Source organism: Eubalaena glacialis, chromosome 6 (genome assembly GCF_028564815.1).
Source record: "Eubalaena glacialis isolate mEubGla1 chromosome 6, mEubGla1.1.hap2.+ XY, whole genome shotgun sequence".
In the NCBI taxonomy this organism is placed as follows: domain Eukaryota; kingdom Metazoa; phylum Chordata; class Mammalia; order Artiodactyla; family Balaenidae; genus Eubalaena; species Eubalaena glacialis.
In genome coordinates, this window is record NC_083721.1 from 143775949 (window position 1) to 143792695 (window position 16747).

The 16747-nt window shown below is 34.6% G+C and overlaps 1 protein-coding gene across 5 annotated transcripts in view; it reads right to left on the bottom strand.

Annotated features, from left to right (window-relative positions):
• The window catches only part of TBC1D5 (TBC1 domain family member 5), a 542652-nt gene that overhangs the window by 268258 nt on the left and 257647 nt on the right, over window positions 1–16747 (bottom strand). For all 5 annotated transcript variants that reach the window (XM_061194718.1, XM_061194716.1, XM_061194717.1 and 2 more), the window contains one exon: window positions 12900–12969. In XM_061194718.1, the coding sequence (XP_061050701.1) occupies window positions 12900–12969 (70 nt within the window). The remainder of the gene's footprint in view (window positions 1–12899; window positions 12970–16747) is intronic.

Consider the following 16747-nt stretch of genomic DNA (forward strand, 5'->3'; position numbering starts at 1 on the left):
AGTAAATTTTTTAATCTGTATAGAAATATATCAGGGAAAGATTTCTCTTAATGAAAGGGCTGTACCATGATTCCAATATTCCACATAGAAGAGTATGTGCCTTTATACCATTTTAAAGGGGTGGTTTTTAAAATACTATCGAAATAGAACAAGGAACGTCTAACTTAAAAATCAAAGGAAATAGGAGAAGTGTAAATTAGGTATGTCAGCATCAGACTATAAAGTGTGGCACCAGATCTGGGTAAGCTACAACATTAGGACTGCAGGTGCCAAGATCTACCAGATAAACACTGATGTTATCTATAATTACCTCATTTTTAGCTTAAATCACAGGTAATGAGGGAACTCAGAGACTCTAAAAGGCAATTAGAAACTGTACTGGCTTTTTTGCTTCCTATATCAGGAATTTTTAAAAACTTACTTTATTTAAAGCTTTTTTAATTTCCCTCCATAATGAAACATCAGGGCATATTACTTATACATATATAAATACATATAAAAACAAAAACAACTCACAATTACTCACAAGCCTAAAATGGATTTCTTCATATTTCTAGGTGAAAAACGTTCTCATGTGATGAGGCATCATTGAAACAAAGGCAACTGATAGTTCAGCGTGTGGTGGTTTGTTAAAATTAATTTACAATGATGTTTTGATTCGGGTTTGGATTTAACTGTGAATTGAGAAATCCTGAGCCTCCACGTCAATATTCACAAGGTGGATAACAACTGAGTCAGCAACAGTTTTGGACTGTCGGATATAATCATCTTTTTTAAAAAAAAAATGTATTATTTTCTTCAAAATATAGTGTTTAAGCGCTTCTAAATTCAGGATCATATTAAAAGTACTCAACAAATGTACTTTTAGAAAAGAAATAAGAAAAGCTGTGTCACGAGGTTATAAAAAATTAAGCACATAATAAAAGTCATATTACTAATCAAAGGATCAAACATATAGAAATGAGGTGAGAAAAGGACCTGTTCCAGACGATCGCTACGAAGTTGTCTGAAATGAATGTTTTCTATTCCATGGTTTACTGATGTTTCTTACATAATTAACAAGTAGGGGAAATCCCTTTCTTCGAGACACCTCGGTGCAGACCTCCACCTTCTTGGGCCCCCTGTCCCGCCCTCATTTTCCTTGCTATTGGTGATAACCAGCATGGACTTGATATCTTATTTTCAATTGATAAAGAATTTACCACACAGTCTATGATGTAAACAATACTGCAATGGAAATACTTACAGAATTGAAAACAAATTATTTTCTAGTCATTTAGAGGAAAGCATTTATTTCCCAAAATCTGATGTCCTAATTAAAAGTCAGTCCTGTTTCTTAAACCATGTTTTCCAAGACTGGGTTGACTTGTAGGGAATCACACATATAGAAATACATGTACTTGTTTTCTCTTAAAAAGATTTAAGTGGATTATATTTTAACTGAATCCATCATTCATTTGATGACCAGCCCTATGCAACAGAACTTCCTGAGATGACAGAAATGTCCTCTATCTGACCATCCAATATGGTAATCACTACTCACACGTGGCTACTAAACAGGTGAAATATGGCTAGTGCAACTGAACAACAGTTGTTTATTATCTTATTTTAACTAATTTAAACCTAAACTTAGCCCCATGTCACTAGTGGTTCCTATATCGGACAGTGAAACTGTTTTAGGATGATAAACCATTCATATATACATTCCCTTTTAAAGTAACAACTAAAAAGGTTCAAGAGATGTAAAGATAAATATGCGCATGATACATACTCATATAGTGTCCCTGGAGAAAGAAGACAGAAATACATCAAAAGCTAGACTATACAAGTGGTTAAAAAATCAAGATGATTCTATGAGAGAGGTAACACAGCATAAAATTCACTCTACGTAAAATCAGATATACATGTAAAAGTTTTTTTTTCTTTTTTTCTTTTTCGTCTCTTAGCTCACTGCCTCTCACTGTGTTTCTGTCTCCATCACCACTCTCTGCCTCCTGCTTCCTCCCACCTCCCTCTTCACTCACACAACACACACTCACACAGACACACTCACACACACCACACACTCACACACGCACACACACACGCTAACACACAACACACACGCTCACACACACAACACATGCTCACACACACACACAACACTCACACACACTCACACATACACACACACAGTCACACACATAAAAGTTAGAAAAGCAGATCTTTAGTGATGACAGTGGTACATCTATAAGTTACCAAAAATGATCGATACTGGAAAGAATCAGACCTGAGATTTGGACCATGAGCATATTATAACCATACTTGGCAAGAGACTGGCTCAAAGATCCAGGAAATGGTAATTTAAAATGAAGATCAACGGGCCACGTGATCAAATAAACTTTAGTTCAAGGTCAATGTGTACTTTATAATTTGTTAGACTAACGTACCTGGGAAAACAACTTTACATGGGCCCCTGGAAAAATAAGGAAATACCCCCAACCCCAGGGTGACTAGAAAACATCACTCATTTATAGTTAAAAAGAAAAAAAATGCACTGATTTTAAAAATCCATGCTTGAATACCTAATTTACCCAGCATGATGAAAGGCCAATGTATGCCATTTTCTCAACTCAAAAATGTTGAGAGTACCAAAACATTTCTAAAACTTAAAGGAGTTTTTCTCCAGATGTGATATACATTTGGGAAATGCATGGCTATTTGCTTCTACCTTAAATAACTCCACACTGCTTGGCTTTTGGAGTTTTCCATTCTGTTTTTAGTGGCATTTCTCTCATGGCCATCGTTTTCAGGCAATCAGCTATCGATTCGTAAAATGATATGTTAGCTTTCAGAAATCCTAAATCTGCACCCCTGTCACTTGCTCACTTTTTCTTTTTTAAAACCAAGACAACAAAGTAAACTTTGAACTGTCACACATTCTAGCCTATTTCAATAACATAAACTATATTAGCCTTTTTCAAGAAAAATAAAAAGAAATTAGATAAGTGGAAGCACTTTAAGAACTGGAAGGGCTTTCCTGTGACTAAATCTACCTAAATAAACAAACTCTTTGGCTATTTTAACATTTTCCCCATTTCTAACTTACATCCTCGTTGGGTGAAGATATTAGAAATTTGACCTCTAAATAACTGATATGTTACTGCATCTACAAAGAAAAGAAGGGAGATCCCTTTTCTCAGCACTAGACACTGGGAAGACACTGAAGTGGAGGAATCAGGGTGTGGAGACCTGGTTCCAGCCCGCACGCTGCTTCCCACGCAGGCCCGAACACCAGGGGGAGCAGTACTTCTCTCACCGATTTTGTGAAACAGCTGCTCCACATCACAGTGGAAGATGAGTGGTTTTCTCACGACCTCCTTGCCCAAATTAAATTATGCTTCATAAAAAATCCTCTGTTAATATGCAGACATATTCTCCACTGCTGAAATTTTATGTTATTTGAAAGTTCATGTACTTCAAAAGAACCCAAATCTAGTCCTGACTTCATAAAAGACCTCTTGTTACTTTATTTTCTGTTCTGTTAATTCATACACGTGATAATTCAGATATTCCCAAATGGATGCCACAAAACAATTAATTATATGACCACAGATATCTTTATAATGAACGAGCGGGATGTTTTCGTAAAGTTGTTGCGTGGAATGCTACTATAAGATTGAAAATCAGCACCGGAAGAAAATTTTCATTTTTTCTACAGAACTTTTAAAAATACTATAATTAGGAATGGTACCTAGAGACACAGAGGCAGGAAAATGGGTTCCTTCTCTAGGGAGCAGGCTCCATCAGCAGCTCAGGGGGCAGCAGGAGAAACAGGGGTGGGAGCAGTGTTCAAAATGCCAAACAGACCACTCTGGCTTTATTTATTTATCCTACTCCCTCCACCCTGTCCCAGATCTCTCAGGTGGGAAAAAATGAGGTCAGAACACAAAGGAGAGACTCAGGCGCTGGGGGTGGCCCTGTGGTGGGGTGGAGGAGGGGCGGGCAAGCAAACAACGGGAGTTACTTTGGAGACTATAAATTTATTCTTGTGAACCGAACAAAATCCAAACAACCAGAGCTCTGTGCCTGGTTCAGTGACAGTGGGGCTCGACCACTCAAGGAAGCTTTAAGATCTAGAAGCACGTTAAAGATTGGAGTGAGAGTTAAGAGATGGTGTGCAACTATTCTGCTTTGCTTCAGATGGGTTCAGAGACTTGGTCAGGTCATCCAAATTACTTTTCTAATCTGAACAAGTAGCTGGAAATACAGTCTTTGAAACTCCTTGAGAATATGTCAACCAGACTAAACTACTTCTATATCTATCTCAGAAAAGTGCCTCTCTATAATCATGGAATGAAAACTAGGTCCATATGTTCAGATGATACTAGGACATTTTTTTAATTTTCAAATATTCTCTCATTACCAGGCTAATTTTATTCCATAGCTGGTTTATTGATTTCTCCCTTATTTCTAGGCACATAATATTCACTCTCAATTGTAACATTATCAATTATTTCATATAATTTTGTGCAATTTAAAGATTCACATTTTCAACTCCCAGTTATAATTTTTGATCACTGATTTAGATAGATCAAACATCTATGATACACTGAAATCTACTGTCAAAATAGCAGTTCCTGCAAAGTAACAATGTCACCACAATGAAACAGTTATATGTAAATACCCATGTTGTATGAGTTTGTCACTGACAAATACAAGGCCAACCGAATCTACCCATTCTGAGTGCCCCAAACCCCCAAAGAATGCATTGCTGGAGTAGAAAATGAAGAATGTCTTTGTTCATATTGTTCACCTCACGGAAAACTCCTGTTCATCTACTTCGTCTAGCAAACATATCCTTCCTCCCAACCACAACCCACCCTCAATATTAACTAGCCCGTCTGGTATTCCCCTAGTTCTTGGTGAAATGCCCCCACGATGACACCAGTCCTGATGTATGCTAGCTGCTTCCATGTCTGTCTCCCCTCCTAGATCACGAGTGCACCAAGAGCAGGGTCTTTGTTTTAATCTTTGTCTAGCACACTGGCTGGCCTGTAATGGGTGCAGAATAACGATCTGCAGAATGAATGAAGATATGTTAGGTCTCATGATGAACAACAACAAACTCTCATATATATTTGGGTTGGCCAAAAAGTTCGTTTGGGTTTTTCCATACGCCAGAATGGAAATGGATGTTTATATATATATATATTTGTTTATATATATATAAACAAATGTCAGAAAAGCACTTTTGAAAGCTCTGGATTAACAATAAATGAAAAAATAGGATTATTAACCACTGCCACTTTCCCTCAAAAGGCAAGGTAATCTGACACAGAAAAGAGACAAATATTAAATACTAATTTTATTAAAATATTCTATGTAATTTTCACCTTAAACTATATCTTTGAGACTTATAAATTGTCCATCAAATCAAACATCAGAAATTTATTGCCACTTTAAAACTATATACAATTTTAAAATACTTCCCTGGTGGCGCAGTGGTTAAGAATCCACCTGCCAAGGCAGGGGACACGGGTTCAATCCCTGGTCCAGGAAGATCCCACATGCCAAGGAGCAACTAAGCCCGTGCGCCACAGCTACTGAGCCCGTGTGCCACAACTACTGATGCCCGCGTGCCTAGAGCCCGTGCCCCACAACAAAGAGTAGCCCCCGCTCGCTGCAACTAGCGAAAGCCTGCGCGCAGCAACGAAGACCCAACGCAGCCAAAAATAAATAAAATGAGTAAATTTAAAATACTTTTCTGAGATGAAGGCCAACTTTGTTAGGTGAAAAAGTTGATTAAAACTTAAAGGAAGTTTTAGAAAAGAGAGAAAAAAGAAGGAAACTAGTATTGTTACTCACTATGTGTTAGGTGACTGGTCCAGCAGTTCTACACATTTGTAGGTATGCCCTCTACAACTCTGTGATATAGGAGTTGTTAATACTCCAGCTTCACAAATGAAGTAATTAGGAATCAGGGAGGTTAATTACCTTGCCTAAGATCACACAGTCAGTAAGTGCCGGAGCTAAGATGTAAACTTTATTCTGTCTTATTTCTATCTGTGTATTTTTTCTAAACTGTTTCCCTAAATTATGTATTTATTCTTAAGAACTTAAAGAGTCAGTGTCATATAATTATGTAGATTCTCAACAAAATACAGGCATCACATCAAAGTGAGGAAAGCAACCTTCTAAGAATCAGGAAAGAAACCCTAATTCTAGGTCCTCCTCTTTCATCTATTTACTAAGCTATGTCCTGGAAAATAATTTAAAAGGCAAGGCCTCAGGAACTTAAGATGAGTGGGTGGAGAAGGAGTGGGATGGGGAATTCAGTTTGGTCTTGATTATCTTTAGTATGTGTTATGGACTGAATGTGGCCCACACAGATTCATGTTCTGAATCCTGACACCCAATGTGACAGTGTTTGGGGGTGGGGCCTTTCGGAGGTGATTAAGTCATCAGGGCTGAGCCCTAATGAATGGAATTAATGCCTTTACAAAAGAGGCTCCCAGAGATCTTTCTTGCCCCTACAGCCAAGTGAGAACGCAGTGAAAAGACTCCATCTATGAACCCGGAAGTGGGCTCCATCAAACACCAAATCTACCAGCATCTTAATCTTGAACTTCCCAGCCTCTAAATTGTGAGAAGTAAATTTCTGTTGTTTATAAGCTACCTAGTCTCTGGTATTTTGTTATAGCAGCCCAAACAAACTAATACAGTATAACTTTCAATAATTAAATTGTTTCTATAATTCCATATTCCTAAAAATAAGATTAACAAATTTATATCATTCTAAGAGTATAACCAGAACCTAGATTTCTAATTTTAAATCCAAAGTATGCTTTTGCCCTATTATCTCTAATATTTTGAATCACTGATTCATTATCATTTCAAGAGACATATGACCCTCTTACATACAAATCGGGGTGAGGAGGAAGGTACTATACCAACAATAAATGCAAATGATGTAAGGATATTTCCCACATCCTCCCAAATTATTAATTACATGTAAATAGGATACGTAAACGTCTTTGTGATAAAACTTGAAGCCTAATTTTAAAAATTTCCTCACTGACTAAAGAAAGTTCAAATTAATGGTTTCCTTCCTTATTCAGAAAAAGACAACTTTTAAATTCAAAAAGCTAAACCAACTATAATTTTTAAAAAACTTTTAACCAACTTAAACAGCCTTTGACTCTGTGGGCTACAGAATACACCATACTGAGAAAGGGAGGCAACTGTGGAAGCTCTGATCAATATCAAGAAATAAGAGAAAAACAAATACCATATGGTAACACATATATATGGAATCTAAAAAATAAAATTGGTTCTAATGAACCTAGGGGCAGGACAGGAATAAAGACGCAGACATAGAGAATTGCCTTGAGGACACGGGGAGGGGGAAGGGTAAGCTGGGACGAACTGAAAGAGTGGCATGGACATATATACACTACCAAGTGTAAAACAGATAGCTAGTGGGAAGCAGCCGCATAGTACAGGGAGATCAGCTCGGTGCTTTGTGACCACCTAGAGGGGTGGGATAGGGAAGGTGGGAGGGAGATGCAAGAGGGAGGAGATATGGGGATATATGTATACGTATAGCTGATTCACTTTGTTATAAAGCAGAAACTAACACACCATTGTAAAGCAATTATACTCCAATAAAGACGTCTATATATATATATATATATATATATATATATATATATATATATATATATATATCAATAAATAATGCCATCAGTACTTTAGCGCCAAGTGGCTTTTTATTTTCTTTCCTTAAAAAGAAAATAAAATATATAAAGGGGAACTTTTTCCCTTATTTCTTCAACAAAAGTTCTTTTGAAATATGAAACTTGGTCTTTCTTTAGAGGGAAAAAACTATGAAGCCAAAAAGAATGAATATTTCTTAGTTAAAAAAAAACCAGTGTGTAGTTTATAGTCCTTATTCAAGGACTACACATTTTTCAAGGCTCAAGTCACCCCGTTATGCCAGCTGTAGGATTTGCTAATTCAAAAGACACACATAAGTATTTTGCAATTCTTTTTTGCATTCAACTACCTATGTTTTTTAATTCAACATCAGGGTCTCTGACTAAATCATTACAAGTTTTGTTGATCAGCTATGACTCATAACTGAACAATCATTGGTCGTTATTATTTTGAACTGTCTCTTGGAGTCAGCATTTCATTTAAGGTATTATTTGAAAATTATCCAATTGTCAAAATCCAGAAGATAATACATTTTTACTAATGGCACAGCTTGGGAAAATACACTCAAAAATGGTACCATGTGAAATTAAATTGTAAAAATAATTAGGGTCAGCTAAGATGATTTACCACTGAATACACAGAATCTAGAAAATCAGAGTTAAATAGACAAAGTTATTTTAAAATAATCTAAAATGATTTATATTCCATCCTATGCCATTTATATACAATGCCAAGATGTTGTCTGAAATTTAAGCAATATTTTGAGTTTCCCAGAGAAACTCAAAATAACTGGTCTGAGTTTTCTCTAAATTGACTCTTAAAGCAACAGATTTTAACATGAATTTGTGGCTACATAAACACAGCCTAACTCTTTCAAAAATGAGGTAAAAATGAAGTTATTTTTATACTTGTAACTATAACATTATACTTTTAAAAGCTTTACACTGACTCAAAAAACCATACAGACTTCCAATGAACTTTTGCAGAATATCATAATTTGATCAATCAAGATATTTAAAAACATAGGGTAAAAAAGGGAAAATTTTTAAATGCTCACCTTCAATTTATTTCATAGGTCACTGTTATACCATCTAATAAGATAATTAAAAACATGCAAGCAGCTGGTACTACAGCTAAACAGATTAATGTAATAGTCTGTAGTCATATGTGCTGGCAAGGGGCTCGCCTCTTTGGAGAGGAGAAGGTCAGCTGCCCTTGGGAAGAGGAGGGGGGATGGGGAGAGAACGCTCCTACCATGTGGCCCTGTGCTACAGTCACTAAGTTAAACATCTACTGCAAACTGCTCATCGGCAAACTACTTCTCTGCTTTCATACCCTCGGTTTGAAAGGGTCTCAGTTTTAATGGTGAAATAAGAAACAGAGAAAGCTCATTTAATCTAACAGAAAACATTAACACTAGTCTTTAAAAAGCACAAGGTATACTGCATAAACCAGTAATATCTTCTCAATTCTTCTAATCTTTCCATTTTACCACATCACCTGCAAATTAGTTGGGAGATAAACAATTAAATTGTAACAGAAACTTCCAAAACAAGATCTAGCTATTACCCAGGCACCATATAATCATCATACTGGAGTTAAATGCAGCTGTACTCTATCTGAATCAATGAAGCAAACCACAAGAGACACAAATCCAAAGTGAAACCTCCTAGCCTCTGAAAAACAAATCTATGAGCCTTAGGCACATAAAGCTATAGATACGGTCCATTGATTGTAAATTTCAAACTTTGTCAAAATTCCAAAAGTCCACCTCTGAACTTATACTCATAATAAAACATCTTCCTCTTATCTCTACTATGTGTACATCTTTCCTACTATTTCTCTACTATTTGTACTATGTGTACAAATGTGCTATACAAAGGCAACCTGGAATATACGGCAGAGACAGAGTATCAAGCCTCAGGTTAAGCTTGTTCTTAGCCTCCTTTCTGCTAAAAAACAAAAGTTATTTTCCTGTAAGACATTTGTTTTTAAATCTTCCTTTTGGTGTCTCTACATTAGCGCACTGTAAAAATATTCTACAATGCCTGAAGATTAACAGTGATGACAATGATGAGGATGACATGCACTGGAAGATAAAAGCAGCTAATATTGATTCAGCATTTGCCACACCACATTAGCCCATTAACTCCTTGTAACAAAAGTGTTTTATTATCCCCACATGCAAGGTGAGGAAACTGAGCCTAAGACTTGTCCAAAGTCTCCATTTGGAGTCAGGATACGAACCAACTCGTTATGTTTAGATATTATTAATAAACAAAAAACAAAACAACAACAAAAAAAGAGACTGTGCCCTCTTATATAACTGACCATTTAAGACCACAATAATATAAACAAATAATGGAAAGAATATAGACTTAGGTGACCAATTCAAGACTGAATTGGAAAGTTAATAAAACCTTGGCACATGCTATAAAAGGGTACACACGTGGAAGGTTAAGTGAACACTAAGGCAGCAAAGTTGCCAGTTCACATGAGGTAAGCACAAAGAATTAATAATATTAATGCATGGCTTTGCATTTAGATTTTCAAAAGGCTTTATCTTATACAGTCCTATCTCGATCTTTGAAACAGTTGTGAGAAGGAAGCAGGTCAGACATTATAATGTCCATTCTATAGATAAAAAATTAGAGCTAATCATTATCCCAAGACACAGCATATATAGCTTGAGTATCCTAGTACTAGGTTGACAGCCAGAATTATCTGTGAAGAAAGGTCAGCATTTCTGAGGTGGTTTAAAACACAAAGGTAGACTTGTTAGGCTAAAGATATTTGATGGTTGGAACATTCACATTTTTCTAATAACCTATTTCTACTTGCTTTAAAAGAGCTCCGATAGTAATGGAAAAATAATTTTCATTTTCAAAAGTAAATTTTATTGACAATTCTGTTGCCATTTTAGTGTGATTCTGCAACAATTCCTAGGTTTTATCAGTTAACCTGATATGAAAATATACCCTAGAGCTGTGCTTCTATGAATTCTGCATTTAACCCAAGTGTCAAATTCACAAGTAAGCTCATTATATTGTAAGAGCTATTGCCTACTCAGTAGAAAAATATTCATTTCACACCTTAAATACTGTAATACTATTTAATAACAGCACTGGCCTGCCAACTATTAAAAGTTCATTTTTATACACTGTACTACCTGAGCTTTTTATCTTGCCTTTTTAATTACAACAATAAATTAATATCCTAACATTACAACACTGACAGGCATTGATTAAAACTATATTAGTTAACAATATTAGTATTTACTGTGCAAAGTTGCATTAGGAGTTCATTTTCAAAGTACAATTATCATTCAATAATACTAAGATACTTTAATCTTCAAACTACTCAAGAACAAAATAAACTACCAGATAACACTGTGCCTTCATATTAACACATTTCTCTTAACTTGCTGTCCATTAGTTACTATAATTAGCTAACTACAAATGTAGTTATGAAGTATAATTCACCAATGAAATTGATATATACATATGGGTTTTCCTGCCTTTGAAATACATCTTTCTTTTCCTTTTGTCTTGGATTTTTTTAAACTGTATTTATATCTAATACTGCTATTTCCACCATGGATTTCACACATATTATCATCTTAGCATTCCTCAGTTACATGACAAACATGAGTATTTATTTAAATATCTTTTATAGAGAGTTCCCTGGTGGTCTAGTGGTCAGGATTCTGCACTTTCACTGCTGTGGCCCAGGTTCAATCCCTGGTCGGGGAACTGAAATCCTGTAAGCTGTGCAGCATGGCCATAAATAAACAAATAAATATCTTTTATAGTCATCTTTTTTTTTTTTTTTTTTGGTGTGATCAACATGTTCAGATAGAGGATTCTACCTATTATTTAATATGTCAAATTCCAAACTTTATATTACACTTCAGCACTAAAAGAAGGTTCTGGAGAACTCCAACATTTATAAGGTAGGATGGGTACAGAGAAAATATAATGACAACACGTGAGCTTTTACTGCTGTGATAATATGCTTCTAGAACACCATGGGAACATAAGCCTTCTGCAGTATCCGTGACACTTGAATGACTGATTATTTATAAAGACCCCAACTGGTATAAAAAAAAGATGTCAAGCATCTCAATTACCACCTCATTTCTGGAATTCATAAACAAACTGTAAAAACTTTCACAATTACCACACTTTTATTAAGTGCTTCCTGAATATAAGGCCCTACTCTAGATGTTAAAAGCTTACCTGGGATCTGAAGAAACAAATGACACAGTTCCAGCTAGGTATACAGGATATGTATTCAAGAAAAACATAAAGATTCTAAGCATAAATTCCATATTTATTATAGAAAAGAAGGAATTATAGCTTAATATTCAAATGAGTTTCCAAGTGTATAGTGATTCTTGCATATATTTTATAGCATCAACACACAGAAGTATCAGAACTTATTAACCATAAGGACAATGTACTCCAATTAAAGTACTTCTTCAAGAATCTGCATTGCTACCTATAATGTCAAAATGTATTACTACTCAATCTGTACTTTTTATTCCCCAAAAGAAAACAACCTAGTTCTTACATCACTTTGGTTCAGTATATGAATTTTCAAATATTACTGGAAATACATTAATCTTTCTTCTTCCTAGGTTTCCCTGTTAAGAAGATACAAAACATATAAACACTTACTCAAGCAAATTCAAGTTATAAAGAGAATATTAACAAATAACTAGATAAGATGCATGTTTCCTTAATTGCTGTATCCTTTTTAAAAACTGTTAATTGAGATGTAACCGCCCTGTTTGCTGAAGAGCCAAACGGGATGTTAACAAACAGCACTTAATGTAACCACGGATTATGTTTTATACTCTCTGAGATGCTCACAAGCAGTACACTCTGTATTAGCAGGAAACTTAGACAAAGGAAGCCTTTAGTACTGTAAGAGATATACTGGAAAAACAAAAACAAAACTGGATTATATTGAAGCTTAATACTACATATGCATTCATTCTAATCATCCTACTCTAGGATAACGACAGATATCTACAATAAGTCCATCTACTCAAGAACTAGGAATGTTACATTTTCAATTACTCAGTAAGTCTGCAGGACAATTGCATACCACAATATTCTTGACACTTGTCAGATTTTTTAGAACCCTGTAAGATTAGACATCTTGTAATATTATATATCTATGTATTCATCACCTACCTATAGGAATTAAAAGTTCCATCAGAGTCTAAAGTAGAACTTGTTCTTCTTCCATTTTGATTTGAATCTCCTGGAAAAAAAATTTTAAAATACTGAGATTATGAAACGTGAGTATTTCAGTTGAAAAGCTACGGTGTGGCAGCTCCACGCAGTTACTGAGTCAAAACAACAAATATCCCCTTATCCCGCCCCCAAATATCTTTTGTAATCAGAGTCCTTTAAACAAAAAATTCATTTTGATGTTAAAATATAGACTAACACCACCACTCCTAACTTGGATAGGAATACTACAGAAGTAATTGCAAACAGGAACAAATGAAGTATAATACAGCCATCTTCTTCTTATGACTCACAGACAAAACCAAAATTTATACACCATTTAATCACAGACTAATGCTTATAAACAAAGGGCAACTTTTTATTAGTGTCCTGTCCACTGGAAGAGTCAAAAGAGAGCAGGCAGACAGCAGACTTGGAATACCCTACCCCGGCCCACCTCACCCCCTGGCCCCCCAGTCCTCCACTCTCTGGGAATCTGGTCTGCAGAGAGGGAGAACAGAAAGCTGAGAGGTGGTGATCAAGAATGCAGTCTATAAAGATGCAGACCTACTAGAGAATGGACTTGACGACACGGGGAGGGGGAAGGGTATGCTGGGATGAAGTGAGAGAGTGGCATGGACATATATACACTACCAAATGTAAAATAGATAGCTAGTGGGAAGCAGTCGCATAGCACAGGGAGATCTGCTCCGTGCTTTGTGACCAGCCAGAAGGGTGGGATAGGGAGGGTGGGAGGGAGGGAGACGAAAGGGGGAGGAGATATGGGGATATATGTATATGTATAACTGATTCACTTTGTTATAAAGCAGAAACTAACACACCATTGTAAAGCAGTTATACTCCAATAAAAATGTTAAAAAAAAAGAATGCATTCTAAGGAGCTTTTAATACATCTTAATAGTCTTCCCCAAACTTTATGTTTTAACTGTGGGCAAAAGTTCAGCAGTTTAAAAAAATAAAAAAACAACAACATCTAAAGGTATTTCTGCCTCATGTAGTAATATCAAACTTTTAGGGAAAAAAAACAATTCCTCTCAAGCATATTCATAAAATCAGATTAGAACAAATTCATACCTATCAGTTTAGAGATCATAGAATAAAAATAAATTTGCTGAAGAAGTTTAAACAAGTGCTTGCCAATGCCATAATATAAAATATACATTCTTACTGACAGAAAATTAATTTTAGCTTAAAATTTAAAATATATACTTAAAAGTATAGTTTTTAGGAAACCACAGATACTACTATTAAATATATCATTTATTCTTAGAAACAAATTAAATAGACCAGAATCTGATTACATTTTATACTCCTAATTCCTATAATGCAACTTTCAAACATCAGGTTATATTCACTTTTAAGATATTTAAAGCTTAATAATTTAAATGATTTATTCAATTGTTATTTATACTTTCACTCCACTTTGAACATTCTAAGGTACCACAGGAGATTATCACAGTGGTCCTGGTTAAGTCAAATAGTAATTACAGAGCCTTCAGTTTAGAGGCGAGATTATTTTAAATTACTGAATACAGCACTTAAGGTACCATACTTATATGATTATGTTGCTCATTAATGGTTATTGAAAGCAAAAGTGTAATTTTAATGATAGCTACCTATTTTTCTTTGCACATTTTATAGCTGACTGACTAGTCAAAAATGTTGGTTCTCTTCAAAATCTTTGCAGCTGCACCCAAAATGTTTAGAAGAACGAGAATTGGTCTGAGCTCACTTACTGAACTTTTAAGTCTACTCTTTTTTCCAAAATACACTTTCAGGTTTTTGGGGTTTTTTCATTAAACAAAAACCCTAAAATGGATTACAGCATTTGAAAATGTTGCCGAATTTTATAGAAGAAAATAATCCAAAACACTTAAATGTTTAAGATCAATCTACTTGAGTATACTCTGTTAATTCTTTGAAAACATGGGTACCGTAAGATGACTCATGCAACATACTTCATTTGCTTTTTAAAAAAATTAATGGTATTATCATAAATAAACTAAAAGATTTAAGGAAAATTAGTCTCTCCCTGTCTTGCTAAATGAAAATTTCCTACAACACATGTTATTTAACAGCTTGCAGACATTTCCTGTAAAACGTTCCACAATCAGCACAGAATAAGTACTATATCATACATTTAAAATATAAGCTTTCTTTGTCTTTAAAACTAAAGATTATGATTACTTAAATACATAAAATCTCACCACTGGAATATTTCTTGTCCTCTGCTTATATTTATCATAATAAATATAAAATACTTCAAATAATTAAGAGATTTTCAGTTTCTTAAACACCAAAGTTTTGTCATCAAAATACATCACAAAAGTTTTCTTCATTTTATACCTGTATGGAAGTGAATATATCACATTAAATGTAACCCTCAAAGGATTGTAATAAGGAAAAACAGCAGCTTTTCTTTCTCAAAAACATACCAAATAAGGAGTACAGTTGTTTCTCACAAAAATATTAGAGAAAAGATTTCAGAGTTTGCTATATGGGGAAAAGGCTATAAAGTTTTGAAGTGGGAAAAACTGCTTTGTTCCTTCAATCCTCTAGATGAAATTAATTATAGCAAATGTTTATGAAAACATCTGTTCCTTACAGTTATAAATTCTTAATTTTAGTATGGACGATTCCAGACTCTTATTTTGGAAGGTAACTGTCTGACAATTGAAAGGTTTACCAAGGAACAGACAGAATTTGTAATTCTGGAAAATGGTATATACAGTGTGCTATATCCAGTAGAGATTTTCATTTGTGTGAAACACTTGGAGGGGCTTAAAACTGGTAACCAGGAGAGATCAAAGAAAAACAGAAAGGCTCATTTTTCATTTAAGCTGTTATACAACAAAAACATATCTGTAACAGAAGAAAAGACCAACTAAGAATTAAAAACAAATGCTACTTTACTATCAACCTAATTTGGAGGTAAGTATAACAAAGTATTAATTTTATCAGGATTTTAGTAAGTCTAATGCCAATACAGCCATGGGAAAGTATATGTAGTGTTCCTCAAAAATAACAACAGAGGGTGCAAGAGAGTTTAATATGATGTTTTTAGTTGCTGTTCTGATTCTTGAACTAAGTTGTCAGGTAGCTGTAACTGTAACAAGGATACATAGGTTGTTTTCAGACTTTCCCTCTCTCTCTCTCACAAACACACAAACACACGCACACACACACACACACACACACATGCAAAAATACATTTTTAAAGTAATCTCACACAAAGGCCTTTAAATGACCAAACAGCACAAATACTTAAATATCTTTTAAGATAACAGAGTTCCTTTCACTTGCTTGAAAAGCAATTTAACAATAGAGTAAATTTTAAAAATACAATAGTGACTTTAAAGGTATTCTAATATTTAATGTAAACTAAGACAGTAAAATAAAATGGATGTGTTTACTGAGTAAATCTTAAATAAATACATAAATTATATACAATATATAACATACGAATTTTGTATGTCGCTATATGTATGTGTAAGATTGTACAACATATATATTTGTAGGAATGGTTCATCAATTATCTGTGACCATTATAGTTTGAAATTTACATAACACATTCATTTCTCATTAATTGGTAAGTAACTTTGTGAAATGAGTTCATAACATTCATAATTAAAATAAGTTGGCTGATATGAAAAAAATATGCTCACAGTTACATTGTTTTTAATGAGGATACAAAGAGCATAGTATTTTCCATTAGTAATTCCTAACATATATGCATCTAACTTATTAAAACAATAATATGTATAACGGTGACTTAAATAGGATAAATT